Below are 13,546 nucleotides of genomic sequence, written 5' to 3' on the forward strand. Positions count from 1 at the left end.
TTGTTAAAATCTTCTATTTTAAGATTTCTTTTACGTAGAAATTACCCACAGTCATCTATGTTCTACCAAGTACTGCCTAGGGACCACCAAGGGCCACTAAACATCCTATATTAAAGGGCACCCAGCATCAAAGTAAAACACAAATGTTATGAATAGTGAGTAACAGAAAAAGTAAAATAAGAACAATTTTCTTCTTAGTTAGAGACGGTTTGCCTAGATTGAACTTGGAGCTTTTCATCAAACAAGTATTCAGTGATTTTGCTACTTTGGTTGACGACTTCTGGCATGTCTTATACAGTCAATCCACATGTGTCTGAGAGGGAGGTTGGGGGCAATCTTTTATATTTAACCATGGTCAGCTGGCATATGGTGAATGGTGAATCTTTTGATGAATGCTAAACAGATAATGAATTAGCAGCAATTGTGCTGCCAAGATGAGAGCATACGCACAGCTTCTTCCATTTTGTCACAAATGTGACATTTCAAATTTGATGAAGTCCATTCATTGCAAACTATTAGCCTGACTTGTTGTTTGAAAAGCTCAGTGCATAGACGCTTACACTTAAAACATCACACAATGAAAATGCACATTCAACAGCTTCCTGTTTTTCTTCTCAGTCCATTTAAAAAAAATAATTGTTTCCCAATTTCTGTATTATTTTAAAGCACACTGTGCCTCGTGGCCTTGGAGGAAACATTTTTGAGAGTTAACCCCCTGACAAAAAAAACTGAGGTCGCTTTGTAAACCGTATGACTCAATTGTAAATGTGGCCATTTTCGGTGTCTTGCACTTTATAGAAACCTCTCATTTGGAGAGAGACGGCATTCTCACTGCGTGGCGCTGCCTGCAAGCAGCAGGCTGGTTCTCTTTTCTCACTGCTTCAAAAAAAGCGCATGAGCAGAGCCGTAGGCTTCCTCCCACCATCTTGTTTATAGATAATAATAAGTCATTTGGACCAAAGATAAAACATTTATTACACACTAAAACAAACTCTAGCCCTCTTTGGAGCCACCCACTGTTTAGCCTCACACTGTGAGATGTTTGCCTGATAACATTAAACAGTTTAGTTTCTGAAAAATGTCCATGCTAATGTTTTCTGGTGAATCCACACTTTTAAAATTGAAATCTAGGTATTCAGATTCAGATAGGTAAATTCAGATTCAAAAATTGCATAATGTAATAATGTTAATGTTGTTGCAGGACCCCAAGGACAGGACCACTGGTCCCAGCATTATCCGTATTGTGGTGGAGCGCTACAGTCACCAATAGACTTGAAGTCAGATCTGCTAAGGTTCGATCCCACTTTACGTCCAATTGAGGTTCAGAACTACAACCTGTCTCCAAATGAGCAGCTCACTCTTGGAAACAATGGACACTCTGGTGAGTATACATCAACAGTGTTATCCAAAGAATATGTAAGACGTGCAATACGATGTAAGATGTAATGTGTACTTACACTCATCACAAGTAAGACAGTGTGTATCAAACTAAGCAAATATTTAAGTATGCCATGCTTTGTTTGGCCTGAAACCTAAAAGTTTTTCAAATCAAAGTGATGTGCTTGTCTATGCATTCATTAAAATGTCCACACATAAATGTGGAGACCTATTTTCTGGGCCAAACTTAGGAAAATGATAGGCAGATCTTTTTTCTTCATTTGCCACAACAATTTTCTATAATCAACCTCTTATTATCTTAACTGCCTGGGAAAATATGACCAAAGACTACTCATCTGATTGGACTGATGCATCTTAATGAAGGAAACCAGCTTAAATTTAATGTGCAATATTTATTTAGAACATAGCGAAGTGAAGTGAAACTATGCAATAAACTGTGCGCTGCAAAACTAGTTAGATACGCTTCTGTCATGTTCCCTCAAACATCATGTACAAACTGCTCCATTAGGAATTTTTGTGACAATCATGTATAGCTGAGGATGCATGTCATGCCTTCCGAATGTTGGCAAGGATGCATTGCTGTTATATCTGCATAACAAAACTGCTTTCTGCACACAGAATGCAAATAACACAGAAATGCTTATGTGTGCATACCTGGTGAGCCTCAACACCACAAACTGAGTGGCATCATCAGTGTGACGTGTATTCCAAATGGGCTGACAAAGCATTTTCATGTGCAAGCATTCGTCATGCACTGACGATCATGCGAAATGCACTTTGCGTCACCCGGCTATAAATGGTCTTAAAAGCAGCTACACCACTATGACAGAACAAGACAGTGGGGATAGGGAAGGGTGGGGGGTTGGGGATTTGGCATGCTGACTTCCTCAGTTTAGATAAAGCTCATGTTTTGTGATGCCCCAGTGTTTACTGGTGCAGTCATGACTCTTTATGTTGATGTGTGCTTTCATTTGCTTTGATTCACAGTGCAGCTTTCATTGTCCCCCATGATGTCCATCTCCAGCCTACGTAACCGATACACTGCGGCTCAACTCCATTTCCACTGGGGCTCCCCCAGTCAGCCTGCAGGTTCTGAGCATACGGTGAACAGTAAGCAGTATGCTGCAGAGGTAAACAATGCAAACTGCACTTCTCAGAGATAGTAGTGCACTACAGTGCTACACTTAAGTACAAATTCAAGGTAGTTGTCCTAAAGTATTTCAATATCTTTGCAACTTTCTACATGTACATGTCAGATATTCGTTCTGGTTGGTTCATCAACTCATTCATTTCCTGTTAGGATGAATGGTGTTAGGCGATAAGCTGTACCATCTTAATATCAACTGCAAGTGATATGACTAAGATGCAGCTTTCTCATCAGTCATGACCAAGCAGTAGCCTATCTCACTTTCTCCTTGACTCTACCAACTTTTAGCTACTGATTCACTTCTGCCTTTTCTTTGCTACTGGTCTTCCTGCCAGCTCAACACTCTCAGTTGAGAGGTAGCTTCTCGCCTCACCTCACCTCACCTCACCTCATCCCTCTGGCATGTATGAATAAACAGTATGTTTTTCTTTGTAGGTGACTACCTTTAGTCCTAGAATGATTCCAGCACAGAGACTCACTGACTCTGACTTTCCATAGTCAATGTGGGGATTATTGTAGAGTCTACCTTAGAATATACAGCGCCTTGAGGTGACTGTTGTTGTGATTTGGCGCTGTAGAAATAAAATTGAATTGAACTGAATTGAATGAGAAAAGCAACCTTCAATTAATATGGATGAGGAGGACTAACAAAGTAAACTGAAGTAAACAGAACTGAAACAGAAGTTATAATATTTAAATGAGAGAGTGGAGTGAGGTTATTAAATATCACACAATATTTCTTCTGTCACGATTTAAAGATATGATTATCTGTGTCTGCTTATTTAAATAAGTTTTACCCTTATCTGTACTTAGAAGTGACAACTCTGGCTTCAAGCAAAGCATTAATACTTTGTGACTGAAACGTGTGACATTTGACTGGCAGGGGAATCGAAGCCGCTGACACCCTTCAAAGATGATGTTGCTAAATATGAAATATGAAAAGCATTCGCATGTCACTGTTGTGGTTTGTTGATACTGCTGCAAATATGTAGCTCACACCCATCTGTCAAATGTGTTGCTTCTACGTGCTGCCTATTTTGATGTGCAATCAAGTGTAAATTGAAATTATATGCATAAAAACTTTAACTCTAAACCCTCACTCCTAATATTACAGAGAACATAGAGGATTCTTTTACCAAAATAAATCATTGGTTTACAATCATCAAATCAGCATATTTGGCATTTAGTTGCATATTCTAAAAGTCAGAAAAAAGACATCGGTCAGTATCAGAATGTTCATTGCTAGATGGTATGTAGTCTCTTACTCAAAAGGGTTTTAGGGGATTGTATGTACCAGGCTATTATATTACTGTGGTTTTAAACCACTTCGCTAAATGAGCGGCTGTCTGTGCTATTTAACGTGTGAAGCCCTGTAAACAGGTTTCACACAATAGTTTCATGTATTTACTTTGGCACTTCAGGTAAAGAAGACGATTTGAAAGTCAAGTTTAAAGTAAAGTAGGTGAAAATGGGATACTGTTGTATATAATTTGGAATTATTTGGATTACAGTGGGCAGACTGAAACGACTGCTGAAACGACTGCAACCTGTGTTCATTTTATGTGACCACGCTCCAGCTGCTGTGCAGCCACATTTAAGGTGCTGTGGTTTGACCTGAGTTTCTGTGTGGACATGTCGAAAACATGCGTCTTTTCAAGTCTCTCCAGACTCCAGAACCACAGTTCCTTGATGACATGTTGTTTTGGAGGCATGGCATGATGGGAAATTGAACATTTTCCTGAAATGGTGAAAAGGTCTTCCTTAATTCTCAAGACAGAACAAAGTCTGTAAATAAAACTATTTGGTCAGAAGGGCTAAGAAGCCTTTGGGTTGTACAGAATATAGAATAACGTTCTGCTATAAGAAAGCTGGTGTAAAATATTTTCTTTTGGTATTTTCTTCCACAGAAGATTGCATTCAATGCTTTCTGAATACCTCCACTTATGTTCAATCCAACTAACATCTACTCTCTGCATTGAACAGCTATTATAAGTGTACACTAATAACAGTTGTCATTTAAATAAAAAGGAGATAACATGGAGAGCAGAGACGTTATAATGACATGATATACCAACCTCCATGCTCGCCCGAAACTAAGTAATAGTCTGAACACAGGGTAGTAGTCTTAAGGTACTTTAAGGTTTATCACAGGGCTGTTGCAGTGATGCAGTGGTGTACATAACAATCTGGCAGTGTATGTGTCACTTTTTCCATGACCCCACCAAATCGCTGCTATTAGTACTATGTCACAGATGGCGTGAGTTATAAAAACGAGAGTGATTTACATAAAATACCTTCTTGTTTTGTGTTTTTCTCCACAGGATCTTGACATATTGTTCTTTTTGTTCACAGTTGCATCTAGTGCATTACAATTCAGATAAGTATCCCAATATTTCCACCGCCGTGGACAAATCTGATGGCCTGGCTGTGCTGGGTGTGCTGGTTGAGGTGAGACCTTGTGGATAATGTTCTGTAATTTTGTTTTCTTCTGTAAAGTAGACCTAACTATTTGATTATATGTGTTTCTATAAAGGTTGGGATGTTCAATCCAGCTTTTGACCACATTCTGAAGTTCATAAATCGTATTATATACAGAGGTAAGACCTGAGTACTAGTTTTTTCTAAGTACTAATGTGGAGTAAACATAAGCCTATGCAAAACATAAGCTGTGTTTGTGATTCTTTATCAAAGTTTGAGGTGTGAATCATTCATATGACAGTCATGGATTTTACACTAATGTCACCCAACAGCTGATTTCTGTTTTGTCATTCCGACTGTCAGATCAGAAAGTGAAGGTGCCTGCTTTCAACATCAGAGCTTTGCTGCCTACACGTTTGGATGAGTATTATCGCTACGACGGCTCACTGACGACTCCTCCGTGCTATCCGAGTGTCCTGTGGACGGTGTTCAGGAATCCTATAACAGTTTCTCGCCAACAGGTGCTTCAGCAGCTGAAGTGACTTTTAACCAGGTTTAATATTAGAATAAGAAAGCAGTTGCAAAAAAATTTTAAGATGTGTCAGTGTAGCGTCTTTCTCTCATTTAAACTTTATTGGTGTGGAAAAGCTTTTGTGCTAAACTTGCTTTTGTTTTGCTGTGCTTTATTTAGTTTCTGACCCTAGCAGCAACGCTCTACTCTTCGAATGCCCAGGACTCAGCCTCTATGTCGCTGAGTAACAACTACAGGAAAACGCAGCCTGTTGACAATCGGCTCGTCTTGGCATCTTTCAAAGAACGTAAGTATGGTCTACAAACATGGCTTGCTTTATTACCTGAGCATGGGTGAAAAGGTCACATAAGCGACATGGCTGCTGTGCTGCTTTAAAAAAAAGGCTGAAAGACACATTTGAATGAATTGAGGGCTTTTATTCTGCTGCAGAGATTACAGCTGTCATGCTGGCTTTGGCTTGTATGGTGTAACCTGCTTGTGGCTTAGATTTGATGCTGATCATTTTTAAATTTGATTGAGCTTGATGAGCTTGTCTGGAAGTACGCCATCTTTTAAGACATGTTGATTTAACCACTCCTCTGACATGCTGAAAACATCTGCAGCCCTTAAATTTGTCCCTAAAGCCTGACTTTTATGTGGTTGCCTGGTGTACCGCAATGTATGGTATTTAGGTCCATATTGTGTGGTATGAATGTGCATGGTTTCCTCAAAGCTTTCCACGCAGAGCTATGCTTTCCTAATGAGACGTGCTGTGACATGGCAGTGTGAAATCCCATGCTATGAGCTTCTCAGAAGCGCTAGCTAGCAGACAGTAGCTTGAGCTTTTACTGTATCGCTATGAGCAGCGCTGTTGCATGGTGGGCTTGAAGATCCATCATCGTCCAAATGAGCATCCAGTTTGCGGGGATGTTTAACAACATTGGCTCTGTGTCTGATGCAGGCAGAAGACTGCATGGTACTCTTACAGTTACATCTCCGTTAACAAGAAAGCAAATCATACAGCAGCTACTGGTTGGCGACTTAGGAGACCTGGCTGATGAAGACCTGTACAAGCTCCTACCAAGTGGCTCAGAGAAACACCATGCTGGCAAGAAGAAAGACCTCAAAACCCAGCAGAGTGAGAGACTGGCCAAATCCAAACAACAAACGCTGAATCCATCCCTTGGGAAGAAAAGCCAGGCCAACCGCCATGTGGGAAAACTCAGGCTAGCAGAAAACACACTGAGCTACGTCTCACTGGAACAGAGAGTTTCCCACCAGCTCAAACAGTCCCATGCTGAGAATCAGATGGTTCAGGCTCTTAGAGATGCAGTTTTCCCTGAGCTTAACCTAAAAAGCTACCTAGAGTGCAGATCAGACTTAGCTCTCCCTACCATCAGGTATATTCTCCAGGGACGGCCAACAGACGAGGCTACTGAGTTAAATCATTCCCTGACTAAAGCCATGATGAATCAAAGAAAGACTTCCACAGCATTGGAGAAAGACGTGCCAATGACACAATATAATGGTCATTCCACTGCTACAGTTTCCAGGAAACCACAAAGCCAGGGTTATCCACATCCTTGGCTTTTGCCTATGGAGTGGGAAGACTAGAGAGATGCCTGGCATTGTTGAAACTCAGTGTGACTTTCTGTAGCAGACATCAGTTGTGTGTCCCACAATGACAGCCAAATTTCCAAGCCACGCCCTGCATTCTGTTAACCAGTTTATGCTTTATGTACGTGATATTACAATTTTACTTTCCTGTGTGTGCACATATTTGTAGTTTTCAGAAACGTTAACAGTTTTTCTTTGTCACAGATTTTGTTTGTTTGTTTTTTGCACAAAATCAATCGGATGCAAAACCAGTGCCCAGCAGTGACTGTCCTCAGTATAATGATAGGACTATCTCAGTGTGTATATTTTTGCTCTGAAAATATATATATTAATTTTTTAAAATAATTTAGTATTTTTGGTATCTTTGCCCACATTTGCCTGGCTAAGCAATGCTTTTCAATAAACTATAAAAAATGACAAGTTTCCTGTGTGAAAATCTTTACGTGTCAACTTGTACGAGTGGGAGATGCCAAGGACCATTTAAAGTGTTTTACTGGATGCCAAGCTCAGTCCTATAGTATGGTAATTCTGGAGCCATGCTAGTAATTATTGTCGTACACAATGTAGAAATGTGGCTAAACCAAAAGAATTTATTTTGAGCTAACATGATTTTTAGATCTTTGCAGGGTAACGGAAGCTTTTTACATTTCACTTCTATATTTATATAAAATAATAAAGCATTAAAGGTTTTCAGTTGCACATCTATGAACAGAATTTAATGCTTAAATAGGAGAAATGACAGCAAGTTATTAGACTACATTATGTTTATTTTGCATGCCACGAAAAAGAAGTGTGTAGATTCTGCACCTTAACTATATAGAGGAGGATTAAACAAGTAGTCAAATTAAAAATGTTGAGGGTTAACTATAGTTAAGATAAAGTTTTAGACTGCGCTTGTGTATTTAAAATTCTGACTTGATCCACGTCACAGCACAGATGATTTCTTCTTTTTCCTTCATCTGGTCCCAAAAGGGAACCACTACACACCCTCTATACAGGGAGTGCAGAATTATTAGGCAAATGAGTATTTTGTCCACATCATCCTCTTCATGCATGTTGTCTTACTCCAAGCTGTATAGGCTCGAAAGCCTACTACCAATTAAGCATATTAGGTGATGTGCATCTCTGTAATGAGAAGGGGTGTGGTCTAATGACATCAACACCCTATATCAAGTGTGCATAATTATTAGGCAACGTCCTTTCCTTTGGCAAAATGGGTCAAAAGAAGGACTTGACAGGCTCAGAAAAGTCAAAAATAGTGAGATATCTTGCAGAGGGATGCAGCAGTCTCAAAATTGCAAAGCTTCTGAAGCGTGATCATCGAACAATCAAGCATTTCATTCAAAATAGTCAACAGGGTCGCAAGAAGCGTGTGGAAAAACCAAGGCGCAAAATAACTGCCCATGAACTGAGAAAAGTCAAGCGTGCAGCTGCCAAGATGCCACTTGCCACCAGTTTGGCCATATTTCAGAGCTGCAACATCACTGGAGTGCCCAAAAGCACAAGGTGTGCAATACTCAGAGACATGGCCAAGGTAAGAAAGGCTGAAAGACGACCACCACTGAACAAGACACACAAGCTGAAACGTCAAGACTGGGCCAAGAAATATCTCAAGACTGATTTTTCTAAGGTTTTATGGACTGATGAAATGAGAGTGAGTCTTGATGGGCCAGATGGATGGGCCCGTGGCTGGATTGGTAAAGGGCAGAGAGCTCCAGTCCGCACTCAGACGCCAGCAAGGTGGAGGTGGAGTACTGGTTTGGGCTGGTATCATCAAAGATGAGCTTGTGGGGCCTTTTCGGGTTGAGGATGGAGTCAAGCTCAACTCCCAGTCCTACTGCCAGTTTCTGGAAGACACCTTCTTCAAGCAGTGGTACAGGAAGAAGTCTGCATCCTTCAAGAAAAACATGATTTTCATGCAGGACAATGCTCCATCACACGCGTCCAAGTACTCCACAGCGTGGCTGGCAAGAAAGGGTATAAAAGAAGAAAAACTAATGACATGGCCTCCTTGTTCACCTGATCTGAACCCCATTGAGAACCTGTGGTCCATCATCAAATGTGAGATTTACAAGGAGGGAAAACAGTACACCTCTCTGAACAGTGTCTGGGAGGCTGTGGTTGCTGCTGCACGCAATGTTGATGGTGAACAGATCAAAACACTGACAGAATCCATGGATGGCAGGCTTTTGAGTGTCCTTGCAAAGAAAGGTGGCTATATTGGTCGCTGATTTGTTTTTGTTTTGTTTTTGAATGTCAGAAATGTATATTTGTGAATGTGGAGATGTTATATTGGTTTCACTGGTAAAAATAAATAATTGAAATGGGTATATATTTGTTTTTTGTTAAGTTGCCTAATAATTATGCACAGTAATAGTCACCTGCACACACAGATATCCCCCTAAAATAGCTAAAACTAAAAACTACTTCCAAAAACATTCAGCTTTGATATTAATGAGTTTTTTGGGTTCATTGAGAACATGGTTGTTGTTCAATAATAACATTATTCCTCAAAAATACAACTTGCCTAATAATTCTGCACTCCCTGTATGTCCTCCTCCACCACATCCATGAATATTCTCTATGGTCATTCTCCTTTCCTCCTGTCTGGCATCTTCAGCATCCATTGTCAAATATATCCACTATCCCTCCTCTACACATGTCCAAGCCATCTCAGCTGTCTCTCTCTGACTTTGTCTCCAAACCACTCAACCTGAGCTGTCCCTCTGATGGAATTATTTGTAATCCTACCCATCCTGGTCACTCCTAGTGAATTTTACCATCTTCAACTCAGCCACGTCCAGCTCTGCCCTCTGTCTTTTTAAGGATACCACTGTTTCCATACAATACATCATGGCAGATCTCAATACTATTTTTGTAAAGCTTCCCTCTCAATCTTGCATCCTTGTGTCACAAATCATCTCAGACACTTGTCTCCACCCACTCCACCACGCTGCCTGCACTCTGTACTCCACCTCTTTTGTAGATCACCCATTGCTTTTTGTATGGCTGACCCCAGGTATTTATATTCATCCACCTTCTCTATTCCTTGCATCTTCACCATTACACCTGTCTCACCGTTATTCACAGATAATTCATTTATACATTATATAAATTTTTTCAAATGGGTCAATGGGCTGCGGGAGAAATTTTAGAGGAACAAAAATTCCAATGTTTGTGTCATATGAGTGTCTGTTTCTCCTATGAAAATGACTGAAATGTAATTATTTTCCCTCTATTATCAGTCATGGGTCGTCCTTTCACTATTTTCCTTATCTGAGTTAAAATCTGTTAAAATGCATTTTCACTATTTCTCTCTCTCTCTCTGTTACTCAGACGACCTCTCTTGGATAAACACTGGTACGTTGCTTTAGGCTCAGTAAACATTTTTAAACAGACATGTATAATCATGTTAAGCCACAATACATAACATGAAGGTTTTATAATAATAATTTATAAATTATTTAAGTATTTCTTAGATCACTAAACACATCTAAGTCTAAAAGTAAAGCCTTATTATTAAGACTTACTAAGTATTGATTTCTGTTCATTTATGATATGTCACATGAAAATTCAAGTTTATATTTAGGCCTCTGAAATATAAACATACCCCATTAGAAATTGTTATTTAACAATAATCGCCACTTATGACAAAATATATATTTATGCTGCTCTGCAGGTTTACTGGTTCCCATACTGGTGAGCTGTACACTGGGACTTGTTTTCATTGTCACCTTGATGTGCTGCATATTAAGGCAAAAAAGGTAGGTAAAGGGCAAAATCACAGAAAACATCCCTTGCTGAACAATAACTTATTGTATGCATTTTGTTTTTTAACTAAACCACATCTGCTCTGCTTGATTATTTCCATTCCTTGAACAATGTTGTCAAGGCGCTCAAACCTGGTTTGCCCCACACTTTTTAAGGAAGTCTAAATATCTAAGTACAACAAGAATTTGACTGGCTTTTTATATGACTGGATATGGAGCCTGGAATACAAAGTACACAACACTATGTAAATTTGACACATTGAGACAGATTGCTTTAACTGACAATCAAATATAGAGTTTAAAAGTCCAGGAGTTGATAGTGGTTGTGCCCTCGTTAAATGGATTTTATAGGTGGGAAATGTGTGTGCATTCACTTGTGCCACTCTTAGTCACTCCTTGGCAGTGTGACAACACATGAATCATAAACCCATTTTTGTGCAGTTATGGTTTTCTATAAACAACTAGTAGGACACTAGACAATGTTTATGGGGTTACTTTGTAACTTATTATGTAATTCTTGTGATACATAGTTACAAATATATGAAAATAATTGACCTAGAAAAACAAGCATGTAGAATTTTATGTCTAGAGGAAGTAATGTTATAGCTGTTTTTAAATTCTGATAACTTCCACACTGGTGAGGAGTGATATGTGAGTATACTACTGCATTCATACTTTTAGATATGGAAAACAATGTTAGTTTAAATATGTAAGGATAGGTTAGTATTAACCAGAGGGGAGAAATGGACCGACGTATCTACAGCACTTTTCTTGCTGACCACTCAAGCAGTTAAAGTGAAACTTAAATATGTTCATACAGCACTTTATTCTTTGTGTTTTTAATCACTTTCTATACCTCAAATCACCAATTAATCTAAGGTGCAGTATCTTGGGAAAATCTATCCACACACAGGAAGAGCATGCAAACGCCACACAGCCTGCAACTATCCAGGATGTTCAAACCGAAGACCTTATTGTTGTGAGGCTCAGCAGTGCTGACAATGCCTTCCAAAACACATAAATGCATACTTTTGGAGATGAAAGGCTATGTCACAGTCTCATTCCAAATTACATCCTGGAAGGGATTGAAAGGTGTTTAACGTTACATCTTTGTCTAAATGCTCCCCCCATCATTTCTTACACCTCACTGGTAACTATAACTGTGTTTCTTTAAAGCACAGTATCACCTGTTGGTTTTGTTTTTTTTTTAGAGTTGCTGCTGGACGAGACAAAGGCATGCATGTTGGATACAATACTGGAGACAAGGACGAGTATGGCTCAAGAGTATAACTCCTTGTTCTGAATCACACTTCAAAGGAGCTCAGAAACTTCAACATCCTTAAGACTTTTGTCCCTTTGCATCACTCACTTTATTTATTTTTTGCCCCATGGGTCACTTTGGAGATTTATAAAGGCATGCAAGGTTTAATCACATCACATGATAAAGTTTGCGTGTGGCTCTAGGGTTTTGGGAAGTACTTTTTTCTCTCAAGCCACAATCTGGAGTCCTTTTGCTGTGTTGTGGCAGGCAGAAGATGGTAGGCCTTCATGCTGGATGTTTTAAACTGCATGCAAGAGGAACAGCTGTCCTCTTTAATTCCACTTTATTTATCTGACATGATGTGGTGTGTTTCCTAAGGAGAGCTTCACACAGAGTCTACCAGGCAAGAGCCAAGAGCTGAACTGGTGAAAATCTCAGGTCAAGTCAGATCATGGCACCCATTCCCTAGGGCTGTCCCGGCATGGTGGAAAGCCCAACCACAGTTCAAACAATAGGGGGATAGGATTTGACAGACATCTCTGATGATAGGATGGCCCTAGAGGGATGGGCTATACCACAATTCCAACAACCCTGTACTTACAGTTGCTTTATGGATTTCATAATAAAAGGGTGCTTAGCTTCATTCAAACACAGCTCCTTCATTGTGAAAAATGTTGAGGAAAAAAAGGCTTTTGTGTTTCCAGCCACTCGTGGGCTGACCCCTAACCCTCTGTCCGGCAGTCGGATCACAAGACTAACTCCCCAGCACTCCTGATAGCTTCTTAGTTGGCCTGTAGGCTGTACAGTTAACCACAGGACTGCTGGAAAGTTAACATGTTATCCTCATCAGGTTTCCCTTAGCCTTTCTTCATGCCATTCTTTTGTATAATTTGAGATGAGTTATTGCTTTGTGTATTTTACAGACGTAGTCAGTTCCATCTTCCTGCAGTAGTAATGACCATGTGGAGCTGTTAATCCCTGGTTAAAGCGTGTTTGTCTGGTGAAAGCTGTAATGTGTGGAGGTGATGGATGAACTGGAAATTATATCAGAATGTTTAGACTGATTAAAAAGCCTGTGCAAATGAGAAGTACAATCTTAAAGCAAAATAAGCATGAGGTGATTCGTTTTGTCACAATAAAATGCTCCCTCAGTGTGCCAGGTCTTTAACACATTAATATATTTTTTCTTGTAATTGTTACTCATTTATTTATTTTGTCTGCTCATCAAATTTTATTCTTGTTATACTGTTTTGTTTTGTTTGGGATTTTAAAAATAAATGCACCATTACATGTGTCAAGATGTGGCAAATGGTATGTTTGTCATAGTGAGCTATACAGTTTTTTGTGTACAACAAATGCAGACAAAACTCATCATTAAAAATGTTCAAATACAATCTGTCTTACATTTTTGAGTCAATCTGCCT

General features: G+C 39.5%; 1 protein-coding gene and 1 long non-coding RNA gene across 2 annotated transcripts; both read left to right on the forward strand.

Annotated features, from left to right (window-relative positions):
- Positions 1-1,188: 1,188 nt before the first annotated feature.
- Positions 1,189-7,508, forward strand: ca12 (carbonic anhydrase XII; the record flags this gene model as incomplete). Its single annotated transcript, XM_042223547.1, has 7 exons — positions 1,189-1,381; positions 2,386-2,528; positions 4,898-4,993; positions 5,079-5,142; positions 5,327-5,484; positions 5,655-5,781; positions 6,436-7,508. Coding segments are annotated over 7 exons (1,434 nt in total), but the record flags the coding sequence as incomplete, so codon positions are not given.
- A 2,100-nt stretch (positions 7,509-9,608) lies between these two features.
- LOC121814989 lies at positions 9,609-13,502 on the forward strand. The gene is made up of 3 exons (XR_006054712.1): positions 9,609-10,451; positions 10,771-10,855; positions 12,073-13,502. It is a non-coding gene; the product is annotated as an uncharacterized LOC121814989 (long non-coding RNA).
- Positions 13,503-13,546: the final 44 nt, after the last annotated feature.

This window comes from Haplochromis burtoni, unplaced genomic scaffold, assembly GCF_018398535.1.
Source record: "Haplochromis burtoni strain Fernald_Lab_line unplaced genomic scaffold, NCSU_Asbu1 Contig_114, whole genome shotgun sequence".
Lineage (NCBI taxonomy): Eukaryota > Metazoa > Chordata > Actinopteri > Cichliformes > Cichlidae > Haplochromis > Haplochromis burtoni.